Here is a 23,241-nt window from a genome sequence, read left to right on the forward strand (position 1 = left end):
GTTTGTTCCAGAGGTGGGTAGAGTAGCCAAAATCTTACTCAAGTAAAAGTACAAGTAACTAGAGAAATTGTTACTCAAGTAAAAGTAAAAGTCACTATTCTAAAAATTACTTGAGTAAAAGTAAAAAAGTATGCAATGAAAAAACTACTCAAGTAGCTAGTTACTTAGTTACTTTGTATCTGATTATATAGGTCTACTACATAAAATTATTATTAACGCCAATATTTTAATAATACATTTTAATCTATATTTTTAATTATCATAAGCAGATATCTTTGCAATATACTACACTGCGTTCCAAATTATTATGCAAATTGGATTTAAGTGTCGTAAACATTTAATTTTATATGTTCAATTAAACTTATGGATGGTATTGTGTCTCAGTGCTCTTTGGATCACTGAAATCAATCTCAGACACCTGTGATAAGTAGTTTGCCAGGTGAGCCCAATTAAAGGAAAACTACTTAAGAAGGACGTTCCACATTATTAAGCAGGCCACAGGTTTCAAGCAATATGGGAAAGAAAAAGGATCTGTCTGCTGCCGAAAAGCGTCAAATAGTGCAATGTCTTGGACAAGGTATGAAAACATTAGATATTTCACGAAAACTTAAGCGAGATCATCGTACTGTGAAGAGATTTGTGGCTGATTCAGAGCACAGAAGGGTTCGTGCAGATAAAGGCAGAATGAGGAAGGTTTCTTCCAGACAAATTCATCGGATTAAGAGAGCAGCTGCAAAAATGCCATTGCAAAGCAGCAAACAGGTATTTGAAGCTGCTGGTGCCTCGGGAGTCCCGAAAACCTCAAGGTGTAGGATCCTCCAGATGCTTGCAGTTGTGCATAAACCTACTATTCGGCCACCCCTAACCAATGCTCACAAGCAGAAACGGTTGCAGTGGGCCCACACATACATGAAGACTAATTTTCAAACAGTCTTGTTTACTGATGAGTGCCGTGCAACCCTGGATGGTCCAGATGGATGGAGTAGTGGATGGTTGGTGGATGGCCACCATGTCCCAACAAGGCTGCGACGTCAGCAAGGAGGTGGCGGAGTCATGTTTTGGGCTGGAATCATGGGGAGACAGCTGGTGGGCCCCTTTAGGGTCCCTGAAGGTGTGAAAATGAACTCTGCAAGGTATGTAGAGTTTCTGACTGAGCACTTTCTTCCATGGTACAAAAAGAAGAACCATGCCTTCCGTAGCAAAATCATCTTCATGCATGACAATGCACCATCTCATGCTGCAAAGAATACCTCTGTGTCATTGGCTGCTATGGGCATAAAAGGAGAGAAACTCATGGTGTGGCCACCATCCTCCCCTGACCTCAACCCTATTGAGAACCTTTGGAGCATCCTCAAGCGAAAGATCTATGATGGTGGGAGGCAGTTAGCATCAAAACAGCAGCTCTGGGAGGCTATTCTGACATCCTGCAAAGAAATTCAATCAGAAACTATCCAAAAACTCACAAGTTCAATGGATGCAAGAATTGTGAAGGTGATATCAAAGAAGGGGTCCTATGTTAACATGTAACTTGCCCTGTTAGGATGTTTTTGATTGAAATAGCTTTTGATTTCAGTAAATATGACCTCCTAATGCTGCAAATTCAACAAATGACCATTTTCAGTTTTTTACAACCTATGAAATGTTTTCAAACTCTGTTGTGCATAATAATTTGGAACAGTGCATTTTGAGTTTTTCATTTTTTAAATAAATACTGTTGTCAGTGGGAGGTTTGTTCAATAAAATTCCAAATGTACCCTAACTGTTGATTACTTGAAAATTATACTGACTGTCATTTGCATCGACAAATTAGGAAAACCAGAGAAAGATATCATTTGCAATATTGAACCAGTGTAGAGAGACTAAAGAATAGACAAACACAGAAGAGACAAGCATTTCTGTAAATTTCATCTAGTCCTGATGTCAATGTAGTTTACACAACTTATTTAGAATAATAGACCATGTCAAACTAAAGCATGAACTAAACTCAGAGCATTTCCTAAGATGATCTAGAACATCTGCAGTGCTCTCTTAAATGAAATACACATTTTTGAACAAAGCTCATGTTTTCTCGTGTTGTGTCACGTGTGTGTTGTGAAACGCTCTTACTTGTAAACAAACAGTAAACAGTGAACCACACGCCCATCAACAAGTTTTCTTCCTTCTGTTCTTCAAATGTATATTTCTGCAAACCCACGTCTCTGTGTCTGACAGGTAACGCGCATGTTGCTGTGTCTGACGAACAGGTCGCGCGGGTGCGCGCATATGGCGGGCATTTATCATTGCTGGCAAACAATATGACACATTTGCAGTTTTGATTGTATAGATATAGATTAATATCCACTTCATCCAACGCTCTTTGTGTTCTGCGTGTTCTTAAGTTTCGCGCTACGAGGAGTGAGTAATCCTGCTTCAGATGATTCAGATCGTGCTGCGAACTGAACAAATCATTTGAACTGATTCATTAGCCTATTCAAATGGTTTTGCCCATTGTTCAATTAATGCTTTCAAAAGAATCGACTCAAAAGAATCGATCACTCGGGAATGCCCGTAAAAAGAGACGACAACCTTGAAATAAACAACGCGTTTTAAAAAGCATATTTTAAAATGAAGGAACGAAGGAACGTCACGCAATGTAAGTTATGTAACGAAGTAAAAGTACAGATTTTCTATTAGAAATTTACTCAAGTAAGAGTAAAAGTACACACTTTTAATTTTACTTAAAAAGTACATATTCTCCAAAATGTTACTCAAGTAAATGTAACGAAGTAAATGTAGCGCGTTACTACCCACCTCTGGTTTGTTCCCATGCGAACCCTGCTTTTTGAGTTTATTCTATTTTTGATCACGAGGTTTTTTTGATTTTGGACTCTGTGGATTTACCTCTCCACCTATTGGATTATTTACTTTTGTGAAGACACTGCGTTTGCCTTTGGCCTTTTTTTTGTTCATTAAACTGGACTACTTAACCTGCTGTGTCTGCCTATATCTTCTGGGTTCCATCTGATACCACGTGGCTCGACTGGTGTAGTGACTATCCCTTACACCAGAGACCCGAGTTCGAGCCCGGGTCCTGACATAGATTCATTATGATTATCATACTCATGATTATAGATGTTTACATCAAATGATCTCACGACTATCAAATTCTGTCTGTCTCTGAGAAGCACATTGTCTCATGAAGTATGGATGAAAGACTTCTAAAAATGTCCAGTTAACTTCAATTCACTGCAGTTCAGTATATCTGTTAAATACACTTTGGAATATAAAACATGTTCAGGAGAGGGTCTGGTGTTGTTTGTGACAGTCAGGACTTTTAAATCTCTATGAGCTCTCAAATGACTTTTGGTCAGAGATGAGAAAACTCACGAGGAAAACCGATGAACAGGGGACAGATATAATGCAGTCTGATGTTGTACCTAATATAAGGCCCTTCAATGTTTTTATTCACATCTTCTACCCATTTAGTTACATAATACTCTGATTTGACGCAAGGGGTTAAATACGTGCAGGAGGAGGATTGGGAAGGAGTGATGGGGAACAGAGAGAGAGAGAGAGAGAGAAATAGGAACAAGAAGGAAAGGTTGGTAAAAAAAACAGCAGCAGCACTGACATTGTTTACGGTCCAAGATGCAGGTGAGAGATCAGACAGCAGATCAGACTACAGCACGTACAGTACAGTACACACACAGATTATGATTGCAGGATGTCATTGGGTGTCATTGTTGTATGGAAGAGGGTGAAAACTCTTTTGGAGAAGGTAGATAAATGGGTTTGAAAGACAAGGGTTAATAAATGCGTAAATTGTATTTCTAAGCATTGAGCAATACTTATCAAACATTTAATAAGTTATTTAACACTTTTGAATGTTTCTAATGTACCTTATTACGGCAACGATAAGATTGGCAAATGAACATTAAAAGATCAATGGATAGTAGTTTGTCACATGCGAGATGTCAGGTGCGACAACAAGCATCAGAGTGATTCAGTATTGCTTTCATACAGACGATGAAACGCATGCAGGTCAGTTTCAGCATGCTGTTCATTCCGTTAGATTTAGCAAATATACACAATACATCAATGCACACCCAAAGCAAAGCAACATTTAGCCCAAACACACAGAGCAACTTCACAATAAACTGCTTAACCTCTACAGACTGCTGTACTGATACAGAAATGAAGACTCCATGCAAGTAAACCGTCCCCCCTGTGTGTTTCTGCATCAGCTGTACGCTAACAAAAGATGTCAACACTACGTCTCTTACTCTGTGGAGTTGGAGCGAGGGCGGAACTTCTTTCCCTTGAGCTTCTTACGAGTTCCTGTGATGTTTCCTATGGTGACAGAGAAGAACGTGAGGATAAATAAGACACGATTGAATGTTTAGAGCAGATTCGCCGATGGGTGTGTGTGTTGTTACCTTGCCACGAGTTGCTCCTGGGTCTGCCGTTTTCACAGACGTCAGAGATGTGCTTGGCGTCAGGGATTCTTTCACTCCAGGAATGAGACAGACCGTTAGACCTTCAGACCAAAGAATAGAAACAAATTACTTCATAAAATGCAGTCATGGCGCTTCTGAAGTGTTCTGCATGGGGAAAACGAATGAATGACAGATGTCACGTGGCTCATACCCAGTATGCAGTATGCAGATTGTCATCATACATTCTTATTTTTACGGGTGATTCTCACGAAATCTTGGTTTCAAGATGTCAAACATGATTTTCTTAAAAACACTTGTATCAACGAATTCCCTTTATATTAATTTAAAACAAGATATGACATGTTTAAAGTCATGAATTAATTCATTCCAAACTTTTACTGACAGTTTAACACAATAAAAAAAGGCCTTAAAAATTCTCATTACCGTAATCATTTAAAACGGTCAATCTCATAGCATGTTGTGCTAAAAACAAGCAAAGCCATGATGCCTAACCAAGTTTTTATTAATCATACATAATAAGACATTAATGAATTATATTTTAATAGAATATTATATGTGTAAAAAAACTACGTGTATCGATAATGAGAAGGGAAAAGTTGTGTACACAGCGTGATAAAGAGAAAATTACGTTTTTAACTAGAACAATTTTAAGTAATCTGTTAACTTGGTAGCCATGTAAAAGGTTCAGTACTAGTAACGTTACGGAGGATGTGAAAATTCTTTCTTCCACTATTTCTTCATTTTTATTACACATGAATATTCTGTCAATCTTTTTTTGTCATTTGAGAACATCTAGTAGAACATCTAATTGTTTTTTCCACAATATTTGAATTTTACTCTGTTTAAATTACAACATATAATGCACCCAGACAAATAGGGATGTGTTACGGTTACGAGACTTTCAGCAGAAAAAGCTATAAAATCCATAAATAAATAATTCCTATATCAAAATTGTGTCCAAGATGGAGAACACAATTATCTTTATTATGATCACTTTTTGTGTTACCGAATTGTATGTTTTATAATTCAAATCTTTACTGTCATGTTGTTTCGGTGGTTTCGTGAGAATCGCCCATACATTATGGATAAATCATTCAAATTGTTTAAAGATGCAAATTGGTTGTTGGTAATACAGTGAGAAATAAGGAAAACTGCCTTATTTGTAAGTCGCTTTAGATAAAAGAGTCTGCTAAATGAATAAATGTAAAATTGAGAAATATACATTTTATTGAATTAATTCAAAACAACATTTTCATCAGATTTGATTAATTGTTAAGCAATTTATAAGTTTTTCCTGAGTCCTTAATTTCACATTCTTTCCAAAAAAATACAAAAATATTCTCTCGAGTATTTATCTAGTCTAACAAATTTATCCTGAAGGATGTTTTTTTTAATTAGTTTCTATACTAATTTATAAGGAATAATTTATAATGTATTTTATGAATGAGTATAATATTGTCAGAGAATGTTTCTGAAGGGCAAGCATATTACATTTTTTCAAAATTAACTGAGTTAAAATGGTACTGCATAACAGGAATGGCTCGCATCACTGCTGATGAGTATTGAGCACAACAAACACATCGATGAGATGAACATGAGATTGTGGAAATGAACACGCTGAGATTCCAGGAAGACTTACTTACTGACCCAGTTTTAATGATACAACAGCTTGACAGGACTTTTATAGTAACCAAGAAAGAAAAAAACAGAGTGTTACAGCGTTTTGTCCAAACTCGCAGCAGAGAACCATGAAGAAGGCAATAAAACCTGTTGTCTCTAATAATGACTCCCTGTAGAAGAAACTGTACTTATTATAGTACGCTTTTCACAATATGCTTCATCTGGGGTCTCTTCAGAAAACCCTGGACGATGTTTAGCCATGTTGTGCTTTTAAGTCTCAGGTGTGTTTGTTAGCAGCGCATGCAAAGCCATGAAGATGGAGATGAAAATGAAGCACACCTGAAGCCAAACAGAGAGATGTTTTGGCTGATGGAGTGGATAGAGGGAGTGAAAGAGCAGGTGTTGATCTGAAGGTGAGACAGGTAAGCAGACCTCTTCTTGGAGCTGCTGCCAGAGTTGGAGCTTACGCCTTGTGGCATGTCACTGTAGAGAGAATCAGCGTCTCCTGGTTTCTTCACGTAATCACCTGGCGGCATTTGCCTGAAAGACAGATGGTTGATCTGAAAGCTCGGCTGAGATAGAGGGTGGGGCTCTAAGGTATTCTTCAAACATTTCACTGCAATTTTGATATAATCCTATCGAAAATTCATTGAAAATAGACAAGCTAATAAAATAATGAGAAAAGGTGAACAAACCGACAGAATCTTCTATGTACTTCGGATTCCACACATTGACGCTGTCTGTAGCTCCTTTTTTGGGGAAAAAGAAATAAACACGATTAGGGATTTCGAAAGAAAATCATAATAAAACAATAAGCGAGTCTGTCATGTTCAATGTGTTATACTGAATTCTTGCTCCATGTAAAATGGCAGGTGTTGTGAAGCATCTGTGGTCATGTGACTTACTTATATCCCCATGCGGAAATGCCTAGAATCAGTGCAAGGACCAGGATAGAGCCCGCAATGGCCCCAATGATGATGTTAGTGGTGATGATACCTGTTAGAGAAACAACATCTCAAAATCTGTAGTCATGGCAACTGTTAATATTGACCTATGATCCACAAGACAAACCTGAAAATAATGTGGAATTATACCTGATTTGCATTTTTAAGAAAAATGTAATAGTTAGGTTCGATTTGTCTGGCTGATCACGTCAAACAGATTTTGGAAAGAATTTACACATCGTTCTGTCCTGTAAGGTCTTATGTTATCAGCATCCTTACGAATCAAATCCAGAAAACAGGGATTGACATGACGGGTTTATAACAGCACAGTGGAACCACACTGTTAGCTTTAGTTCAACCAGAAACACACAGGAGTTATAGGGTGAGTGAGGATACAGAAGAACCGACGGAAACAACAACAAAACAACTCAAATCTAAACTCACTGTCACTCCAGCAAAAGACATGAGCCTGTCCACAAAGAACGAGTGCGTAAAAACAACAGCCATGAAACAGAAAAACAAAAAGACAAATTAAAAGCATGTGAAATGCGTGTGTGCTCAATGATCCGCTGAATTTGAATATGATATGAACGTGAAAGTGTGACAGACTGATGAGAAATAGGACCTGGGTGATATGTAAAAATAGGATTGCGGATATTGACAATATATTCCATATAATATTCAGGCTTATATTTGATTAAAATGGCTAAATATTTGCTTGTTTATTTTAATCAGAGGGATTAACGTTTTAAACAAATAGTTTAAAATACAATGAAAAAATTGCCAATTAGATGTCAGAATGTCAGAAACACAAGTAAAACTGAACAGAATAGAAATTAATCTTACCAACTTTAACACCGTTTTTGTTAATAAAGTTTAAATAAGAGGTTTTTTTTCTGATTTAATGCTGTCATCCTTGCAAGATGTAATGACATCATTTTTAGAAATTTGAATGACCAGATAATAGGCCAATAAAATAATTCAGACAATGTTGGCTACTAGGGATGTAACAATATAATCGATATTGTGTTATAGCAATAGCAAAATTGTCTAAATATTATCGTGGTCACATGACTGTATGAAACGATAGGTCTTCCAGGCCTAACATAAAGTTAGAAAAAATAATAGATGTTACCTTTGTCAAGGTCCATCTGGTGCAATTATTTTATTTTAAAAAAGGGATTTTTAGGTCATTTGACCCATCTCCTACTTTAACTCATATATCGCAGTAAATATTGTACCGCAGGCTTTATACAGAGGTATTATTGTACAGTGAGGCTACATATCGCTAGCAAAATCATCATAAAATATATTGTAAATATTTGTTTGATCACCCAGCCCTAATGAGAAAATAGTAATAAAGTACAATTCCTCTATACTCTAGTGTGGTGAAACTGTCCTGTCACGGTAGTGTCATCATAAAGAGCAGTGAGAGTTTGACCTACCTGATGTTTTAGCTGTGGGCCGCACCAGCAGGTAACTCAGAGGAGAGGTGGAGTTACAGTCCTCACCTGCCCATCCGAGATCACACACACACCTGAGCTCATTACTGCACACCTGCAACACACACACAGGTGATGATTCTCAGACACAACGAAGATGATTTCACTATTAATTTGTCCCACAATGTAGGCACATTTCATCCACTGACAAACATCCTCTCACCCCATGTCCAGAGCAGATCACCCGCTCGTTGGTGCCGGGACACATGCTGAAGTTGAATTCTTGCACTGGGAGGCATTTGTGGTTGAAGCAGATGCGATCTGTCCCGCATGCCGTTCCGTCCTCCACGTAACCCAGATCAGTGTCACCGTCAATCAGCACGTGACCTCCGCTGAAACATGTAGACTCACTTCAGAATCTGAGTGTGTGTGTGTGTATTGTATACCATGTTAAACATCAATAAACAAGCCTGAAGAGTGTGTGCGTTTGTGTGCGTACCTGCAGTCCATTGAGGCGCTGTGCTGGGCCACGGAGAAAGAAGTCAAACCACCCTGTAGCTCTCCAAGTCTGGGTGCCGGGGAAATGTTTGAGCACAGCAGATATCCACAGTGTACATCCCTGAAAACACACACACACTTTAAACATGTCCCAAATTTTTATGATTCATAAAAACAGCCTTTGCATTTTGAAATGGAACTGGCTGCAGACTGACAGTTGAAGGGGAGGAGTTAACGGATTCTCCGGCCAAGCCGTCTACCATTTGTCATTTAAGATGGATAGTCATTTCAGGAAGGTAGTGCATTTTCAGAATTTAACTGAAGATTATGAGGGCACACAATTTTTAAAAAGAGAATGACCCACTTTGATAAACTATTTACGATAAACGCTGCAATATTTCATGAAAAAATAGCCATTGTAATTTTTTATTTCACTGGGACTTTAATGGCTTCCAAAACTGTCTTACGATCAGTTTAGCACATTTTGGAAAACATAACAACTGATTATGTTTTTGTAATAACTTCCCCATAACTGCTGTTTGACTGTCAAACTCACTGTTTTTTGCACTGAATCCAGGTGTCTTTGTCTCGTCCACAGTTGCCTTTTTCTGTACCCTCAATGTTCAGCTTCTCATAGCAGAACTTATCAGAAGATGTTGCTTCTGTAAAAACAAATCCACGGCATTGGTCGGAATCACACCAGAACTCTCCACCAATGAAAACTCATTTTGTCAGAAAGTGACGTCACTTACTCTCTCCCCACAGGTACTTGCACTGTCTGTCCTTGGTTTTACATCGCCCGTTGAAACATCGTCCCTGAAATGAGATGAATAAACAAATAAATATAATATAAGTAACACACAAAATAACTACAAGTGAATTTAATAAATACATTAAATATTTTATTACTCACCTGGTCTTTCTCACAGGTGTATCCATCCATCTTGTGCAAGTTTGGAGGACACTATAAAAATCAAATGACTTCTTTAACACAAAGATTCTTTGACATTAGGAATGTAAAATGGTCTTTTATCATTAGTAAATACATTTCACACATCACAGCTGTGAAGTGTCAGGGATGTAACAGCGCTCTTACCTGGCTGGAGTTCCCAGTGCACATCTCAGATATGTCACAGTCGTTGACAGCCTCCCGACAAAGCACACCCATAAACTCCAACTATAAACAGAGTGGAATTATCTTTAAAAATCACACAAACAAACAATCGATTTCTTCTATGGCTAAACACCAACCTGGCAGTTCTTACAGCACAGACCATCACTGCATTTGGCTCCCTGAGTCAACATGCATTTCTTACAGCAGTTCTCTCCTTCTCTAGCACATTCCTGCATAAACCCAGAGAGAAAACAGCTTACATAAGAAGTGTCAGATTAATGTGATCACGGTGTCGATGTAAGATCACTCACGGCAGGGCTTCCGCAGTCACACTCCTCTCCTGCCTCCACGAAACCATTACCACACTCGGGAGGATCCAAAAGCTACAAAACAATGAGAGAGATTTTACGTGACTTATTCTGAAACATACTTTTTAGATGTGCTAAACAAAAGTAAGTAGTAAAGTAAACACACCGACAGTTCTCAAGTGCTTTACCTTTGACGGTTTGTTGAAGAGACACGCACCACCCCCACTGTTGAGGAAATCGTGAAACTCTTCCACATTACAGTCAGAAAATCTCTTGGGTAAGTAAAAGCTGTCAAAGAGAACCACAGAGCACTAGAGTCACGCTGTCTGATTTTAACCCCCTGATTCACACACTGTGCACAGCATCTTTTCTACAACCGTGGCACTTTACAAGAAATAATGCTTGTAAACCTATTCATGTTGGTGCTTCAAACTGAAAAGCAAAAACTATTGTTTGTTTGCTAAATATAAAGCCCTTCGAAAGGAAGAAACTACTGCACAATTGATTTATGCAAGCATTATACATGATTAAATCTTACATGGGATTCAGCGATAAACTCATCATTGTATTTTTCTGATTACTTTAAGTCCTGTAAAAATGTCACAACCTGTTTGTGTGAAGCCTAAGCTAAAAACAGCTTTTATAAAAAAAAACATTTAGACTTTGTGTGGACAGGTCATGCTGAATGTAATGGTTTCTGTTGCCATGACAACCACATCAGTCTCATTCAAACCAGCGTAGGGAGGGACTCAAGACACAAAGAACAACAAAACAGCACACAAACACCTGCACAGACGGAGGGGAAAAAGAAGACATTTGTGTCTAACATCATTATCTATAGGATTATAGGATAATAGTTATTTTGCGTTGTTTTCCTGAATATTTTTTAGCCTGTTTAGCATGTACGAACACTGATTGGCTGGATTTGTTTTCTGCCCGAAAACAAAGTCTCACAGAGGCGTGGCAGCACAATCAAATTCAATCTGTACATGAGCCGGGTCACTGCTCTCAATATCCTGCAGAGGTCATTCTTAAACAGTAAGCACTATTCCAATCTGTTTCAGGAACCCTTAACCGCGGGCTGGGAATCAATACGTGTATATCTCACATTAAAAGCGTGTGAGTGGTTACTCTTCGTTTAGCAGATGCTGAGTGTGTTCCTGGAATATCACGGCACCTTGTCTTACCTGCTCGAGCAGGAGTAATTCATTTTATAATCTTGCAGGCATTTTCACTGAGATGAAAACACAGCAAGAAAACACACTTAAAGGCTGGGTGTCCAATTTCTCTTAACCGTTGTTGATGTTCAAATCACCAAAACAAACACACCCCTACCCCCATCTTACGCTTTCGTCAGCGCTCGGCTCAACTAATGTCCATCCTGTGCACTGTGCACCTTACTGCTGATTGGCTACAAGGTTGTTAGGGTACTCGGCCCCGACTTTGTCTAAACAAGCGTAATTCGGAAATCGGACACCCCGCAGGACAGACAACAAAACATCCTGCTGCATTAACACTGGAGTCAGTGGATCGGATCCAACATGCAAGCTCCACGGAAAATCAAACTCCATCAATGGAGAGACGGATCAACATGTGTCTGTCTGGAAGGCCATTGACACTGGTGTTAATAAGCTGTGAGAGTGTGCTGTAGCTGTCAGGAAACCATGCCTAAATACATCTGCCTGAAGTGCATGTTGGACTTTCTTATATTAATAAGTTTGGACTTTTTTTACCCAACATTCTCCCAGAAAACTCTTAGCTCTGTAGTGAACAGAACAACACATATTCTCTCAGTTTATAAAATGATGATAGTTAAACGAAAAGTTCACCTAAGAATCAAAATTCTGTCATGTTGTAACCTCACGTTGTTCCAGAACTTTATGTTGTCATTTTTTTAGTGGAAGGAGAATTTTTCCCATATAAGAACAGTTCTTGGTGGCAATGTCTGTAAAGCCCCCAATTTTTTTTTAAAATAGCTCAACGCTAAGGGGCGGTTTCCCGGACAGGGATTATCTTAAACCAGGACTAGGCCTTAGTTAGTTTATATATAAATATGGAATATTTAAGTTGTTTTAAAAAACATACCTTACAAAAAACATTACTGGTGTGCATCTCGAGACAAAACAATGGCAATGATCTTTTTTATTATGTCAGTGTAAGTTGTTTTCGATCAAGACACATTTAACATTTAAGATAGTCTAGTCTTAAACCCTGTCTGGGAAACCGCCCCTATGTATTGTAAACTAACTACATATATGGAAAAGTATATAATAAAATATCTCCTTTTGTGCAACCACAGAAAAAGTAACAACATGTAAGTTTGAAATGACATGCGGGTGAGTAAATAATAACAAAATTCTCATTTTAGGGTGAACTATCCCTTTAAATTTCAACATATGCATCGTTAAAAATGTTAATAAATATGAGATATAACACACAACTTATGAAAACTAGTAAAAAGTAGTAAAAAAATGTTTTACATAAGAAGCTAAGCACACAAGTCAAACAGTGAAGGCACACAAAGTGATCAGATGACAGATTTATGTCACCATAATTCAGATGATCAGACTGCTTAATAATAACAGAAAGCTGTTTTTGTGTGGAAGACTGTAGGTCACACTGGCTTTATGACATTTAGCATTAGCATGAAATTATGATTGTTGTTTTTATTTGGAAGTGAATGACTGCAGACAGCTTTAAAGGGGTCATATCATAATAAATCTAATTATCTTTGATCTTTGAAATGAAAAAGTTCATGTTATTATGTTAAGAAGAACTTAAACCATCTTTCCAGTCCAAATGGATATTTTATACTAAAACTATCACACAGCTTATAGTCTAAAGTTGTCATGTTTGCAATTCCACAAATACTTTATGAACACATTAACACGTAACTCATACTAACTTGAACCTTTTTTATTTTTACGATTCCTGTTCCATGTAATAAAAAGTAAGATATGGGGAAAGTTTGCCAAACATTGTTATTTTTAACAAGGTCCATGATTATTATAGTCATCTACAGATTGTATTGAATTTTTTAGTTTTCAGTTTTGTGAAAATGCCACAGTGTCACATAAGATTTTATTGACAGCTGTTTTTGGTATATCTTAAATAAATTGATAAGAAATGTATGATCTGACCCCTTTAAACTCTGAGAGAGGCCCAAAACATGCCCTCTTAATGAAACATTTCCCACTTTGAGCTGCCAGTCGTATTAAAAGGGATATTTCAACCAAAAATGAAAATTCTGTCATCATTTACTCACCTTCGAGTTGTTCCAAATCTGTATAAATTTCTTTGTTCTGATGAACGCAGAGAAAGATATTTGGAAGAATGCTTATAACCAAACAGATCTTGCTCCCCATTGACTCCCATAGTAGGAAAATTACTTTTGACTACCATTGTATTTTTCCTACTATGGTAGTCAATGGGGGGCAAAATCTGTCTGATTATAAGCATTCTTCCAAATATCTTTCTCTGCGTTCATCAGAACAGAGAAATTTATAGAGATTTTGAACAACTCGAAGATAGTAAATGATGACAGAATTTTCATTTTTGGGTGAAGTATCCCTTTAAACACCAGCAAATACAAGAGAGAGAGCACAGAGGAAAATGCAGAGGGTTCAACCACGCTACAGCTTTCGACATATGACTCTCTCAACTGAATAAAGTGTAACATTAAGGTCATAATGCTATTGCATGGAGTGTGTGTGGGCGGGGCTGAAGTGACTCAGCAGCTGATTGGTCGACAGGACAAGAGCGAGAAGCATGACACAGCCAAACGTCTGCTCACCTGCTGTCCCATTCGGGATGGAGGGGAAACGCAAAAGGTATCAAAACATTTAAGACAAACGAATAAACAGACGCAAACTCTGACATCACAACAAACTCCAACCGCATCACATGTATCTGATCACCTCACATCACAACATTTCTTACACAACCTCTAAAATGGACCACTGTGAACATTTTTAAATGTGTCTCAGGGATAAATATGACAAACACTGTTAAATATTTGGATTTTTTTGTTAAATAGATCCCAGATGAATTTGACAAACAGTCAACAGTATATTAGCTAGTGAAATGGTAACAGTGGACATCAAATATAAAATACTGTTATGCTCAATAACACTTTCTCATGAACATTTTCTATTTTTACAAATGAGCTCAATAAATGAATTTCACAAATATGTCTAAACACTAAACACTACACCAGGTTTAGATGCAAGTTTTTCTTACTGCCACCTAGTGGATATCATATGAAAATAAATAGCCTGCCTCTCAAATGCTTCTAGCAGACTGCAAATAAACAAAAGTCTGATATGATGAAGACAGTGTTATGGATCAATATGTGGCCCAAATTTATTTTAATACTTTAATACTTTAATTAAATAATTTAATTTAATATTAACAACAACACAACACATGGGAAAACAGACGCAACAGTAGTATTTTGCATTTAAATATGTGAATGTGTGTGTGTGTGTGTGTGTGTGTGTGTATGTGTGTGTGCATGTGTGTGTGTGTATTGGAATTTCTGGGAAACCAGCTTTATTTGAAACTTACCCAACATCATCCATTATGCAGCCAGACCATTTATCATCACACTTGCACTCCCCTGTGTAGAAAAGATGGATTACAGTGACAAACGATGTCTGCTCATTACTGTTTAGCACCAATGGAAACAATAAGCCTACAAATCGAAAAGAAATATAAGCAGAGAGTAAGAAAGCAGAAGAGAAGAGAACCCTCACCGTTTAAAATGCGTTTCTTGTCAGAAAAGATGCCAATGTTTTGTCCCAGTGATTGAGCGAGAGTTATGGCCATTTCCTCTGTCTTTCCATACTAACAGAGATAGGAAAATCCACATCAGAGACAAAAACCTTTGACACAATTTTTTTTTATGCCTTTAGCAGACGCTTTTATCCAAAGCGACTTACATTGCATTGCATTATACTATATATTTGTTTCTAAGTATTTGCAATCCCTGGGATCGAACCCATGACATTGGCGTTGCTAACGCCATGCTCTAACCACTGAGAAAGCTATTATTTAACCTAGCTCTAAAGTTTCATTCATAAACATACCTCATTGACTCCACCTCCTTTAGTGAGCGAGCAAACGGCACCCATATAAGAGGCTCCTCCCCAGTTGCTATGGAAGCGATTTCCCCTACAGGAAAAGAAAACTTTAGAAATGCCCTAATAAATGACCACTTTGTGCGTGTGTTTCTTGTACACTCACGAGAAGAGGTGAACCGAGTCGCTCTTTTCTTTGATAAAGTCTCTTCGGTATTTCATGAATTCTCGTAACGTCACCATGGGGTCATCGTTGATGTTGAACCTGTTGTCTGCTGCCCATGTTTCCATAGCGACCAAGACAATTCTAGTGTTGAGTTGCTCCTTGAAGTACTGCAGATGTAAACAAAAGACATTTTGACATTCTTAAACATGCTCTGATTGGAACTGTTACTATTATTGCCATAATAATAATTTGCACACACAAAAATGTTCCTGAAATTTTTAGTCTAAAACAATCACAAATTTAGCAGATCATGACATGATTGTGCTGCAGAAGATCTATTTGTTTGTTGAAACTAAACTAAATGAGGACAAAATTGACCAGCTTTGCAGTTTCCTGTATAATACTACTGCTGTTTAATAGTCACATTATCTGAAAAACATGTTATTTCATATGAAATGTATGTACGAGCATTCTTCAAACTTACCAGATCAGCCATATTTACAACCGACTTGGCATAGTTATTTGTTTGTCCAACAGAAAGGCGATGCTTCTTGTACTGAGTAAAAATGAACATAACATGCATGATGAAACATTTTCTTACATAAATGCATTATTTACAACCATAACATATTACAATAAATAAGTAAAAACTATAACAAATAACTGGGTGTAATGTTCTTAACGTAATCAATTAACTCACCATCAAATGATCATTTATAACCATCAGCTCAATATATTTTGTCTCATCGGCAATGCTTCGTGGATATTGCAATATCTGTGTCAGAAATGCAAAACTGCATTATTTTTCTGATGCTTAGGAAAGGTACATAGGCATGTTATTATATCACTGAATTTAGAGGTTTCAGGACTGCTAACAAAAGTAAAAATCTTGAAAAACATTTGGCATTAATATTGGAACCCCTTCTGTATAAAAACTGGTTCTTGATTCCCAACCCACAGTGCCATATTTCATATCATCATAGTGCCACCTGCAAAAACATGCTTACACCTGAGAAAGAGCTGATCTATACATTAGTGCCATAAAGAGTCTGCAGCACTTCTCTAGTTATATAAATATTTTATGAAGAGGTAGAGAAAGAGGGAGAGCATAAGATAGCAGCACATACAGCAGCATTGAGAACACACACACATACCCATGAGTCATGTGTTTTGAGACGGTATACGCACCTGTCTCTTTTTCCTCCTGTGGGCTGCAGTGAACGGTGACGGGTTCTGGAATGGTGATTCTGCCAGAGGAACTGGAAGAAACATTAACTGTCAGTATAGACCGTTGAATACACGGTGACTGCACACAAAACTAACTAATTCCAAAAGTTTTTGATTGATTAGTTTTGTCCCATAGATGTGGATTTATAGTAAATACATTCTGTGTAACTTGTCAGGATAAGGGTTCATACCTGCAGAAATGAAGTCCTCTGGGGGGTCAAAACCAGGAGACTGATAAATCATGTGCACATGAACCTCCTCCTGCAGGAAGAAGAGCAATAATATGATTCATATCTTTGTTAAATGTAAACATAAGGCTTAGTGTGTTTGGTGAGACATACAGCGCTGGGAATTCACAAGAAAGTGAGAAAGTGAAGGAGAGGGTGGAGGGGGATTTACAGAAAAGTAAACAAAATGCTTAACTTGCTGTTTTTATATATTATATTCACATTCAATATATAGAATGTACACTGTGCATAGTATTTGCATCGACTAACCAAAAAAATACTGTTGTTGTAAAATACGCATTAATGTGTTATATAAAAATAGACAATAAAATGTATATACTTAAAATACTAGTACGTAGTAAACTAGTTTTCAATATAGCTAGTTATATTATATATATTAATATATATATTTTTTTATTGCTTTCAAAGTAATATCAATCAAACTGTAACTGATACAGCTAACTTACACAGTAAAAACACAATAAAAACATGATAACACAATAATCATGTTTTAATGCTCATTAGTGAATAAGCAGAATACACGTGACCGCGCAGGTGACGTCGTTGTCGCGTCGCACCCACTTCAGTGAGTTTCTGCGCGCTCCCGAAGAGTCCTCTCAAGCAACATACAACAGATCCGAACAGAAGATCGTGAGAATATGAGAAAATGACCATTACATCGCCACAAGATTCCTGTAGAGCTCACTGTTAATCAGGTATTTGTGTGATATGTTGTGTTTGGCACCATTCACTTAATAATAACGGAAGCGCAACAGGTCGTTTAGCCGTTAGCAGAGATTAGCCTGTTAACGCTAGCATATAAATGAATCTAATAGATCGTGAGTGAAATTTAACCAACGTATGAAATTTCAACACACGACAACCAACTCTTAATCTGTATAGAAAGTTTTTTTCCCCAGATTTAATATAAGTAAATATCGGTTTTGATGGGTGGAGACTGTAAACTCCTGACGGAGATGCGACTGTCTGTCATCTATTGTATTACTGACGACAATTGACACACAGGCATACATTGAATTACTGTTAATCTACACTCACACTTCACAAAGGCCTTCATTTACTCTTCATATACACACACACTACACAAATACAATACTTTGCTTTTCATATACACACTAAATCAAGAATATCAACTTTCTTGTGTTATTCTGCCTACAGGATTTCATTGATTCAGACCCGGATGTGACTTCAGCCATGTCTTGTCGAGACATTCACGCCACCAATGCTTTTGCCTTCATCATTGCTTTGTTGTCTGTGGGGTGTTTGACTGTCGCTACACTCATCCCCCAATGGAGAACAACACGTCTGCTCACGTTCAACCGCAACGCAAAAAATGTAACTGTATTCGACGGCCTGTGGACCAAGTGTGTGCAGCGAGATGGTTCTTCGGGATGTTATTACTTTGATGCAGACTGGTACATCAAAGTAGACCAGTTGGACCTCAGACTGCTGCAGTTCTGTTTACCTACTGGTAGGTGTTTGTTAAGGCTTCAGTGACGTGTGAGTGCAGGATGACCTCATCAGTCTCTCCCCACCTGTATTTTAAATGCTGTTTTTTAGAAATGCTGTTATTGATTTCTTCTGTCCACAGGTTTGTTCTTTGCAGGCTTGGCTCTTCTGCTTTGTCTTACTGGCATGTGTAAGACCGCTTGCTGCTCTAAGACTCCAGAGGACATCAAGAACAGTAGCTGCTTGGTCAACAGTTCAGGATGTCATCTGGTGGCTGCGATGTTTCTTTTTCTAGGCGGGTCCATCGCCATGCCCCCCTCCGTCTGGTTCTTGTTCCACACGAAAGTCCTCAATGAGCGCTACGATAATCTGTTTGCGGTGGAGTTTGGAGTCTATGTGGCCATCGCCGGTGCTGGTGGACTTATGTTAGCTGCTCTCCTGATGTTCATGTGGTATTGCATGTGTAAGAAACTGCCATCTCCCTTCTGGCTGCCTCTTCCTGAGGTGCCTGTAATGTCCCACAGCATCTCAGCGCAGCCTCTTATGACCAACGGTTTGCCTTCTCCTGTGACTTATGTATCACAAAGCTTCCCTCCTTCTGCACTGGATGCCCCCTCCTTTGTCCCAGCACAGGGTTACCCTCAACCAGCAGCCCTACAGCCTCTGCCACCTCATGTGTATATGCCACTCATGTCAGTGCCTGACGGATATGGATCGGAAGTGGGAGGCTCACAAGCATATAGCTACGCCCCATCGCAAAGCTATGCCCCTTCTCAGGGATACGCCCCCTCTCAGAGCTACGCCCCATCACAGAGATACGCAGGGCACCGCTATTCTACACGCTCTCAAATGTCAGGGATTGAGATCGACATTCCCATCCTTACAGAGTGAGAAAACACTGTTGGGGTGTCCACTGATGTTTCAATCGAAGAGGTCAAACTTGCATGATGTGTAATTCTACAAATTAGTAATTACATACTAGCTGTGAGACTTCAGTTATGAAGTAAACAAAATTGTGAAATTGAAGGAAACAACATTGTTCAGTTGATTTAGCAATTACTTGGTCAAATCACTGAAAAGGTTTAAAAGAGCAATCACGAGCCTTCTTCTCAATGCATTTATTTTGCTCTTAAACTTTAGGATAATATTGATCTTACTTAATGTTGTGCACTGTTCTAACCTACCTATTAGTATGTCTACTGATCTAAATCTGACTACTTACAAAATATCAGAAAAACACACTGCCTGTCTTTTGTATTACTGATCATGAATTTCCATATTTGCCATATTTCCAATAGTTGCATATTTTGTAGTTTATTAAGGCAATACATAGATTGCTTTATTGTTGTCTTATCCAAATATGTTATTCTACCCATATTGTTACAGTATAGTGTGAAATGAGAATTAATATCTCCTGATTTAATTTTTATCATGAAAGAGTGGATTAATCCTTATGTTTTGTTTTCCGTTTAATAGATGTACTTCAAATGAAAGTTTACCATTACAACTATTTTCACTACTTTTATGTTCCTAACTAACGATTTTATATTTCACTTAAGAAATCAGAACACTTGAATAATATGTATCTGTATTTAGTTTTTGTCAGGTCTTTATATTAAAGAGTTTGAGCATTTTTGCAATATGTATAAGATGACCTTACTTTTACCTTGTGACTAATTTTTTGTGTGAAGATTAATCACTGAGAGTCATCGAAAAGAGAACTGAGACATTCACACTTTGAACGTCGAATATAGCCTTTGTAATGAAGTTCTCTGCTTCCTAGTACAAACGTTTGGAATGTTGCCTTGTAAAGTTGCCATAGAGGTCACTAAAACAAAAAATATTTAATTTATTCGACTGAAATGAAGAATTACATTAGAAGAACACTAATGTCTTTTCTAATGTTCTACAAAGCTAATGTCTTAAATGAAATGAGCCCTCTTACACTGGCATTTAAATATTGTACATGGTTTAAATTCCTTTTTGCCTGTTTTACAAAGTTGTTACAAAATGTCTTATACATGGATCAAATTCTGTTCCTTTCTGCCTTAATCAAATTCAGTTTTTTACATGAATGTATTAGGCTGATGTCTACTAATGTCTTTTTAAATAAAAGTGCTGTTTATTGAAGGAAATGTTCTATTGTGATTTGCTTAGAGTGACGTATGCCGATGTCATTTAATAATGCCTGAATTAGTTTCTCTGCTCCAAGTAAAACGTTGCCAGCTATGTAGATCACAATCAGTCAACAGTCCCATTTTATGGCAGCCTGGAATACACTACACGACTTTTAAAATCTGAACAGATTTTTTTTAAACTGGACATCATACACTTGCAGACTTTTTGAAAGTTCCAGATAGAAACACACTAACTGATCAAATCTGCAGACTGGCACAGACTTTCTTCAACAAGTCCAGACTGAAAATCTGGGCAAAAGTCTTGTAGTGTATTTTAGCCTTTAGTTACAATACTGCATAGAAGGCGGCTGCTTATGTAGACAGCAAGGTAGCTCACTCATTTTTGAAACAGTAAACAACTACTCCAGCATGAAGAACTAATTTGACTGCACTTTGTATAATTGAGAGTACTAAGACTCAGAGACAACATGAACATGCACACTTCTTGCCTCCCAACACGTTTCTGCATCCTTGCACTACATAAGAAAGATGAGAGAGACACAGACCTTTCTATCGAGCCTGTTCCACCCTGCTATACCACCCACACCCCTACAGCCTCTCTCTCATACACACGTATAAGAGGCGGCATTTTGTGAAGGATTAGTCGTATAATGCAGATGGTCCCCTCAGATGTATTGGCTTAAAATAAAATGGGGTTTTCTGTATGGAGGCAGAAAAGGGTATGTGTGTGTGCGGGTTCTCATGGGGCCTTGATCATGAATAGAAAGCAGGTTGGGGGGTGGCACACTTTTTTTGTGGAAAGTGTGTTAAGGATGTTGGGGGTGGGGTCTCTGTCATACCATTCCAGAGATGATCACCCACCCCCAAAACCATCAGCCTGATTGTCCGCTGAGCTCAGGATAAAGAGAAAATTAAAAACACAGAGAAAAAAGATGTCTCTCATCTCACCCAAACAGCTTTTAGATTCAGAATGAACCCTCTTCTGCTATAAACACATTGTCCGTTTCCATAGCAGAAAAAAACTAGATTAGTTTTAAAAATAGATTTCTGGTTAAGGTCTATTAAGAAACAGACAAATTCTCATCAGCCACACAAATGCATTTGCTAAAATAAAGATATTAAGTAGCTACTTTGGTAAAAAATTATTAAGAGGTAATTTCTTTCTTTAGAATAATGTGGAGCCATGAACCACGCATAACGCATATAGCAACCCACTTACTATCAAGATTGGCTGCGCTGTGGGCCTGCAGCGGCAGCTCGTTACTCTTGTAATAGTGAGAGAAGTTGAGGTGTGTTTGTTTGTTCACGACATTTCAGTGATGGGTGGATATACAGTAATGCTGGATTTGGAGATCGTTTGAAACTGATGGATGGAGCGGTCCCAGTGCTAAAAGATGCCGGACATGAAACGTACGTGGTAAGTGAAACTGATTCATATGTCTGTGTTTTGTTGGCAATGGGTGCGCACATGCTTTAGTTCCGCCCCCCTCAACCCCCTGCACGCTTCGTATGTTTTCGGAAATAATCGTACATCTGTATCTGTCTTTTATAAATGTGATCAAACTAAAGACTCTACGGATATTTGAAGGGTGCGATACTATTCTGTAAGTACTCAAGATTAACATGAGATATGCAGAAACTGTCTGATTTATGGCCCCTTTAAGGTCGAAAAACTACAAAGTGTTGCTTTTTTAGACAATGGTTCAATACTGATTTGACTAGCACACTTAGGGTGAAATGCAGAGACCCTTAACAAGCCGGGAACTTTTGAGCAGTTTCCAGCAGTGAGAGACGCTACTGAGGCCAAAGAGGGACACATTTTCAGGTCTCCTGCTGCAAGGCAGGGCAGATGACAGATGCGTGTGCCATATGGTGAACTGAACGATACTGTCCCTCTGGTTTGTGACCATGTCTCAATGAATCAGATCAGAGGACATCCCTGTGGTTGAGGTCATCTACGCACAAGGTCACAGGGTTGATAGGAAACAATGATGACAAAAGCATCAACACCAGAAATAAAACAACCAAAGGCTTCCCTCATCATACTTATTTTCAGATGTAGAATGTATGGGCAGAAAAAAATAACCTGACAGAGTGGGAAAGAGCGTTACTAAAACACATGCAGTATTATATATAAAGAGTTTATTTCCAAAATGAGATAACTTTTTTTTATTGTGCATTCGAATTAATATCAATCAAACTGCAGTTGGTTTGTTTGAATTTAAGCCATAATAACAAAAAAATACAGGTAACTAACACAATAAAAACATGATAACATCTCATTTTGGAAACAAACTCTTCATATATTCCCAGCAAATCAGTGATGTCAGAGCTGAAAGAGGAGAGTTTCATGGATCAGTGTTGGGCGTCACCCGATATACAGTAATTCTTACTGTAAGGATAAAGAAAGCACTGATCGTAAGCCTGGTGTCATTATCTTAGTCAACCCTGTTTCCCCCAACAATCAGTCTGGAAATATTCCAATACTGTGTTACCAGCAAAAAAATGTGGATCTGGGCAGGACAAAACGGCTCCACACTGGCCTTTTATCTTTTAAAAACACTATTACACTA

At 38.0% G+C, this 23,241-nt stretch overlaps 2 protein-coding genes across 2 annotated transcripts in view; one reads left to right on the forward strand and one right to left on the reverse strand.

Moving 5' to 3' along the window:
- adam22 (ADAM metallopeptidase domain 22) overlaps positions 1-23,241 on the reverse strand; it is a 59,635-nt gene that overhangs the window by 9,919 nt on the left and 26,475 nt on the right. The window contains exons 8-30 of the mRNA XM_057339150.1: positions 17,025-17,094; positions 16,795-16,865; positions 16,307-16,381; positions 16,091-16,162; positions 15,607-15,773; positions 15,450-15,534; positions 15,117-15,207; positions 14,929-14,980; positions 10,551-10,650; positions 10,366-10,437; positions 10,192-10,284; positions 10,037-10,117; positions 9,854-9,904; positions 9,693-9,756; positions 9,497-9,602; positions 8,942-9,061; positions 8,666-8,834; positions 8,446-8,557; positions 6,962-7,052; positions 6,752-6,805; positions 6,489-6,596; positions 4,416-4,516; positions 4,263-4,329 (exon numbers count right to left, since the gene is read on the reverse strand). Of these exons, the coding sequence (XP_057195133.1) occupies positions 4,263-4,329; positions 4,416-4,516; positions 6,489-6,596; positions 6,752-6,805; positions 6,962-7,052; positions 8,446-8,557; positions 8,666-8,834; positions 8,942-9,061; positions 9,497-9,602; positions 9,693-9,756; positions 9,854-9,904; positions 10,037-10,117; positions 10,192-10,284; positions 10,366-10,437; positions 10,551-10,650; positions 14,929-14,980; positions 15,117-15,207; positions 15,450-15,534; positions 15,607-15,773; positions 16,091-16,162; positions 16,307-16,381; positions 16,795-16,865; positions 17,025-17,094 (2,072 nt within the window). The remainder of the gene's footprint in view (positions 1-4,262; positions 4,330-4,415; positions 4,517-6,488; positions 6,597-6,751; positions 6,806-6,961; positions 7,053-8,445; positions 8,558-8,665; positions 8,835-8,941; positions 9,062-9,496; positions 9,603-9,692; positions 9,757-9,853; positions 9,905-10,036; positions 10,118-10,191; positions 10,285-10,365; positions 10,438-10,550; positions 10,651-14,928; positions 14,981-15,116; positions 15,208-15,449; positions 15,535-15,606; positions 15,774-16,090; positions 16,163-16,306; positions 16,382-16,794; positions 16,866-17,024; positions 17,095-23,241) is intronic.
- On the forward strand, positions 17,638-20,658 carry cldn12 (claudin 12). Its single transcript, XM_057339155.1, has 3 exons — positions 17,638-17,776; positions 18,240-18,552; positions 18,673-20,658. Exons 2-3 carry the CDS (start codon positions 18,276-18,278, stop codon positions 19,419-19,421), a joined length of 1,026 nt encoding a protein of 341 aa, XP_057195138.1. The 5' UTR covers positions 17,638-17,776; positions 18,240-18,275; the 3' UTR covers positions 19,422-20,658.

The sequence above is a fragment of the Triplophysa rosa genome, linkage group LG8 (assembly GCF_024868665.1).
Source record: "Triplophysa rosa linkage group LG8, Trosa_1v2, whole genome shotgun sequence".
Classification (NCBI taxonomy): domain Eukaryota; kingdom Metazoa; phylum Chordata; class Actinopteri; order Cypriniformes; family Nemacheilidae; genus Triplophysa; species Triplophysa rosa.